The sequence below is a fragment of the Quercus lobata genome, chromosome 12 (assembly GCF_001633185.2).
Source record: "Quercus lobata isolate SW786 chromosome 12, ValleyOak3.0 Primary Assembly, whole genome shotgun sequence".
Taxonomy (NCBI): domain Eukaryota; kingdom Viridiplantae; phylum Streptophyta; class Magnoliopsida; order Fagales; family Fagaceae; genus Quercus; species Quercus lobata.
In genome coordinates this window covers 5651621-5658713 of record NC_044915.1, presented here as the reverse complement: position 1 = coordinate 5658713, position 7093 = coordinate 5651621, and the positions used below count along the sequence as shown (strand labels likewise).

The 7093-nt window shown below is 28.5% G+C and overlaps 1 protein-coding gene across 1 annotated transcript; it reads left to right on the top strand.

Moving 5' to 3' along the window:
• Window positions 1–234: 234 nt before the first annotated feature.
• Window positions 235–1115, top strand: LOC115972307 (transcriptional regulator SUPERMAN). The gene has a single exon (XM_031092549.1). The coding sequence runs from the start codon at window positions 327–329 to the stop codon at window positions 987–989; it is 663 nt and encodes a 220-aa protein (XP_030948409.1). The 5' UTR covers window positions 235–326; the 3' UTR covers window positions 990–1115.
• Window positions 1116–7093: the final 5978 nt, after the last annotated feature.

Genomic DNA, 7093 nt, shown 5'->3' with positions numbered 1-7093 from the left:
ATTATACATACAACCTCTATTTTACTTAATGTTTCTCAACGATTGGATTAAAATATAAACCAGTAAATAGTTGGCGGTGAAGCCAAAGTAACAAATTGTCCTTGTAGGCAGTAAATATCTAGTTGAGTTGTCTGAGTTATTTTAGAACCAATCTCACTAAAATCCAATTACTTACTTCAAATTTGGTGATATATCCGGTGTTAGGGCTTCATTTTTTGTCACTACTCTCACTCTTTAGCCCATCCCCTATTTAACCTTTTTTTTTCCTCCATTTCCTTCCACATCAAACTCCATCATCAACTGTCTTAAATGTTGGTATTTGTCCTATGGCCGCTGAACTTGGCCTTCTCTCCTTGACCCAGCTTCAAAAATTGTCTCAATCCCAACAAAATCAACATCAATTAAACCCTAGTGCGTGGATGTGGAACCAAAAGCAAGCCCAGCAGCAAGAAGACGACGAGTCATGGGAGGTGAAAGCCTTTGCTGAAGACACTGGGAATATTTTGGGCACTACTTGGCCTCCTAGGTCTTACACTTGCACCTTTTGCAGAAGGGAATTCCGGTCGGCTCAAGCCCTAGGCGGCCACATGAACGTGCACCGCCGTGACCGTGCACGCCTCCACCAAGCGCAGCCTAATTCTGGCAATATTCCAACCTCATCGCCTAATTCCAATACCCCATTTATAATCCCAACTCAAGAATTCCTTGCAAATGGTGGAGGGTTATGCTTGCTCTACCAATTGCCAAACTATAACGCTGCTGCTTTCACTACTTCAACGCCAATAAATAGTACAACATGTATTGATCAGTCACCTTCCACTCTCCTATCTATTTCACCCTATGCATCACCACCCACTAATTTTCCATTGGGGACACAACCAGGTACCAATTCTTCTTCTTCTTATTACTCGCCAACCACAGATAATTATAACAATATTGAAGATCTTGATCTAGAACTTCGCTTGGGGCAAAGACCGATGCCATCATAATAAGCAAGACAACACAGTGTGTGAGGGTGTGTACTAGGTTTATGCTTTGCAGTTTGAGGAAGAGAGTAGCACTGAGATGTGTAAGATACAGTCCTTTTTTTTTCATATTATTTGATGGTTCTTATATTTCATTTTGTGTGCCTTGCAGTACTGTTTGTGTGTGAGTGAAATTGAATGTGCAAATGGATTATTAAACAACCAAAAGCCAAAAAAAGAAAGCACCCTGTAAAATCAAAGCAAAAAAAGGAAAAAGAAAAAGAAGGATTTATTTAAAAAAAAAAAAAAAGAGTAATGAAAGAAGATTAGGGTTTTGAGTGATGTACTGGTAATAATGGTTGCAGTGCAGTGTCATTTTCTGTTCCAGATTTCTGAGTAAAGACTGTCTGGGCATGTCTTTCGACTCTTTCCGTAGGGGTCTATTTTTATCGCATAAGCTAAGGGTTTCGCACCTCTTTTTCGTGCAAATTACAGATATGCCATTTTCCGTTATATTATTTTGATGGGTCTCCTTAATGTATGCCTTAGACATACTTAACAATTTATTATAAAAAAAATTATCAAAAATTGAAAAAACTATTAAAAAGTTTGAGAGTTTTTTTAATTCCCGTTAAAAAATTTCCTAAAATATTTTGCTAATATATACTCTAAGTACATACGTTAGTAAAATCCTAATTTAATTTACAAAAAATAAATAGTTACCCATTTTTATAGAATACCGTGTGGAGAGATTTCCCACCTGCCAGCTCAATTTTTTTTTTTTTTTAAAGTAATAGATAATAGAAGTACGTACATTTCTTCAATTTCGAACTTTAAATACATCATCATCATTCTACTAAAAAACAAATTACATCATCATCATATGTAAGAACAAGTAGAAACTAGGGAAACAAATTAAAGGGAACTTCTTTTATCAATCAAACATGTTTTCTATCTTCTATACTTTCTTAGCTAGACAAGAAGCTACACAGTTACAGGTACTCACACACTAAACAGAACTGTTATAAAATAATACACGTGCAGTATTTTTATTTGTTAAACTATCATATAAAAAAAATGGTGTAAAATTTACATATTTTTATTTAAAAATAACTTATATAAGTGAGTGTATAATTGTGTAAATTTGCAAGTTTGTTATAGAAATTTTGTAAATTTATACTGACACTATTTATTTTGCATTTAGTTTTTAGTTCTTTCTTTACGTATTCCTGAAGATGAATGAAGACAGTGAATAGTAGTTGTAATAGGTAAAGAAAGAAAAATAATTAAAAAAAAAAAAGAAAAATTAATATTTTAATAAAATATTGTGTAAAATAGATAATCTGATATAGGGTGTTTTGAAAAGTGTGTATGTAAAATAGAAAAAACAAGATCTTATGCTAAAATAGACAAAAAAAAATTACACAAATTAATGCGAATGTTCTAAGATGTGCTGATCTCTTAGATCTAGTTTCCTTTCTTTCATCCTTCTTCTTCTTCTTTTTATTTTTTTCATTATTATTGTTATTACCAAAAAAAAAAAAAAAACTACCATAGTTACAATTATCAATTGTTATTTTATAATACTATCATCAATATCATAATCAAAAACTTTACAGCATGTAAAAATGAAGGCATCATCTACCCTTGTTTTTTAATTTATATGACATAAAATCAATCAATCAATTATTTATATTTACCAATTTTTAAGGGGTTGATTACTACTATAACAAAAACAATCAAAGTCTTAATGTCAAAATTTTAGAGTCGATTATGAATCCTCAACAGACTAATTAAGGTCATTCACAGGTATTATTTTCCATCACAAATTCTATTATATCTAAACCATGCTCTCTATTATTTCTTTAATTGACATGTTCATTTTTTCTACTTCTACTAATGTTATTTTAGGTATTTCTCTATTTTCTTTTCCCTTAAGTACTTCAATTGATTGACTCATTCTTACTAATACATTAATCACTTTTTTTCTGCACATGACCAAAATCATCTCATGTAAGTTTCCCTCATTTTTTCATCAATAAAAACAAACCCTTTCTTTTAAGCAAATATCCTCATTTCAAATTATATCTTTCTCGTATTTAAACTTATCAATGTTGATTACTTATTATAATTATTTTCTTATAATTATTGTTAAAGAACTTGAAATTCAACCACTTCTATTAGGTTTTTTTTTTTTTTTTTTTTTCTTAGCTTTGCATAAATTTTTTAGTTTCACAATTTTTTTTCACCTTTAATTTAATAAAGTTTACATTTGTTAATTTGGCCCTCCAATTATTCGAAAAAATTTAATTGGTCTGTCAATTATTAATTGTGTCAATTTAATCTCTCGACTTTTAAATCAAGTCAATTTTATTCTTATATTTTCTAATTATTTAAATTTAAACTCTATTAGTTGAAGTGACGAATTGAATGCACATTACAAGATTATTATAGAAAGTATAAATTTTTTAAAATGAAGTTCATTGCAACTATTAATCCTATTAAAATTTAAATGGGGAGGAGACTTAAGGATAATATAAAATTTATTTTTAAAATTCAGAGACTAAATTGAAATGTGTCCATTAATTGGAGGACCAAATTATTCATATCACCTTTAATATATTTTTCAAGTTGTTTTGTATAAAAAATCAAGTGAAAGTTATGTATTTTTGAGAATTTTCATATCTCCTATAAAAATAATTATATAGCTATGTTAACCTATATATCCTTAGAAGCCCTTTCTTATTAAGTCAAACTAAAGCATGAACACACATAAAAACATGTGTGTGAGTTTGGGAAAAGTACACAAAACCTCCTTATGGTTTTTCCCTAAAATATGGAACTTTCTTGAAATTCTAAATGAAACACTTAACTCTCATTTGGTATTGTTTTATGTCTAAACATCCATTAAAATAAATAGTCAGTTGTTCATGTGATGACATGTATCCATATATATTAGAATTGCATTTTCACATAACATAATACCACAGTGGGGCTTTCTGTTATACTCAAAAATCCCAGAAGATTAAATGTTACATAATTAATGATTTATACATAAAACAATACAGCAAGAGGATTAAGTGTCACACAAAATCTCAAAGGGGTTTTGTGTTTTATTGAAAAACAATAATGGGGATTTTGTATAATGTCTCCTATATATTTCATCCCTGAAAAATTATCCCTAGAAAATTTCACATGTAAAATTGGTCTTTATGTTTTCCAAAAAGCTTCGTTTTGGTCCTTCCCCCTTACCATACCAACTAGTACGATAGAATTAGCTTATGAATTAAGCAGATTGTTTTGATGAGATTGCACAATTTTAAAACTAATCAACAATCACCAAAGTGAAGCAGTACGACTTTTCTAATTCCCACTTTCTGCAACATATATGTTTGGTTACATTATAATTAGGCTTTCTATTTTTTTTTTTTTTTTTTTAGTTTTTGGGATAGAGGCTTATTAGTTTTCAAATTGAGTGATTCTAGGATTAATACAAATTTACTAGCATATACTTTAACCTTATTGTTATTACTGCATGAGGGGGTTGTAATAAACAAGGAGGTGCCATGCATCCTTGGACCTTATTATTTCCTTCTTCTTTTTTCTGTTCTTAATTTATTTATCTCAATTTGTATTCTGGATACTACAAGTCTACAATAGCTGGTACTATTTTTGCGTTGACTTGAACTCTCTGAAAGTGAAGGCGTGGAACATTCCTAAATTGTAATTAGGGGATGTAAGAACTCGAATTTATTTACTCGGGTGAGAACGTGTAAATAATATTGCATGTATCTCTGCTCCTCTCTAATCCTTTAAGGACTTTCTAAAAATTGAAAAATGGCATTTTTGGTTTAATTAAGTAAATGGTAAAGTATCTTATGGTTGAATAAGAGATATAAAATTCAATCTCTGCTTACATTAAAAACTGATTGGCGTATTGGTCTGATAATAAAAAGTCATCATCAGAAGTGAACGTCATAGGTTGAAACTCTCTAAAAAAAAAATTAAATGGTCATCGTTGTATGTATAAAGTTTGGTTTTAAACATATTTGGAACCTTGGTCTCCAATCACCAATAAGAAGATGACATTTGTCTTTGTCATATGCAATGCATATAATTATTTAACCCAACTAACCAAGTTAGTTATGTGTATTGCACATGACGGGATATATATATCATCTTTTCATTGGTACTTCCAAATATGTTTGTAGCCAAACATTTTTCTTGTTAACAAAAATTCAAAAGCCTATAACAGAATATATAAATGGATGTGTATTTTTTGAAGGTTTTTTTCTTTTTTCTTTTTTCTTCAGAAACATACATCTTTGTTGTTCTTCCCATTCGTTAATTATATTTCAAAGAAAAGAAAATGTTATTTAAATCAAGCTCATACTTTCGAGGTAAGACCATGTTTGAAAATTTTCATCTACTTAAACTGTACTTGTTTTACAGGAAAGGCATGAACAAAAATAAATTAAGGAAAAATCATGTTTGTAGTTGCTGGTTTTATTTCATACATCAAATTTAGGAAAATAAATAGTTTTCATATAATCATATTGGCAATCTATATATATATATATATATATATATATTTCATTGCAATATTGGCAATCTAATCATATTGGCATCTAATTAAATTCTAAATTAGATTTCAATTAAGATTTAATTTTGCACCACGTGTCCTATTCAAGATTTTAACTCTTTGTGCCAAGTTAAGTCCAATATTAAATGAAGTATATAAAAAAAATAAAAAAATAAATAACCAATCATAGACCTAAACTAATCATTTCATTGTATAAATACCTATGATCTAAACCACTTTAATGTTGATCTTGGGATACTATGTCGCATTTTATGGACTGTGTAGTATGGTAGAATGACCCATGTGGGTAACTGGTATGTTTTGTTTTAGTATCCAAAAAAATTATAAATATTTGTTATTGACCAAATTATAATAAGTATATACAAGTTAATTAGGATCAAAAAACCTCCTTAAAACTATATGATTGAATTTTTTTTTTTTATTATTTTAAATGTGCTACCAAAAAATTACATAAAATTATCATGGTTTAAGTTAAAATAAAAATACAACTTAAAAATATTAAAATACGATAGCTAAACAAATGATCTACAAATATTATATATATATATATATATATATTTATATAAAGAGTCTACAAATCTTAGTATATGTTGTAGCCGCACATGGTGCAAGTTACATACTAGTTAATATATTGCTCCTAAATTATGGAGATAATTTTCCTACTCGTATCTATTTTGGATGTAATTAATTTAAACTACCATGATTTAATATTATTTCTTACTCTAACAACTGAAATAAAATATTTATATTAGAATGATAACGTGGAAAAATAAAACGAAAGATTGGATTTAGGGTAATAAGATTCAATAAATAATTTCCTTATTTTTTCAGTAACAAATTTAACATAATATTCACTCAATAGTGGTTTTAATCAAGGTTGTTAAAATTAAGATCTTACATAAGACTGTTGAAGGGTCAAGTTGGATCGGATCGGACCGTAAATCGTAAGAACCTACTTTTTATTGAAAAATTAAAAAACACTTTGGTGATGCGTTTTTATGTGGAATAATCACTAAAAATTTTATTCATATATAAGATTTATTTTATATATATATATATATAAATATATATTATTATTAAATCTTGTTACCCTAAATTCAATCAATGAATAATGTCACGTTCAATCAATGAATTATTATAATTACCATGGCTGTTCCAATATTATTATTCCAGAGATGACCATTTTGAATGGATATAGTCAAATGATAAATTACATTCCCTTTCTCACGCAAACAAAATGTTTTCAATCATACTTTTTGTTTTTTGTTCTTGTCTTTTTTTCTAAAATTTGGAAAATAAAACAGGGATAATTAACCTCTCTTTACTCATAAACCCTTCAATCCACTGGATTCATTTTAATCTCTCTCATACAATCTTAAAAAAAAAAAACCATTTAACCATTAGCTTTTAGCTAACTTGCAAATTGAAATTAATGAAATTGTAAATTTTCAGTAGTGAAAGTGATAGTTTCTCTTTTTTTTTTTTTTCTTTTTTAATTTTGATCTTTTGGACTGAGTAGCAGTTT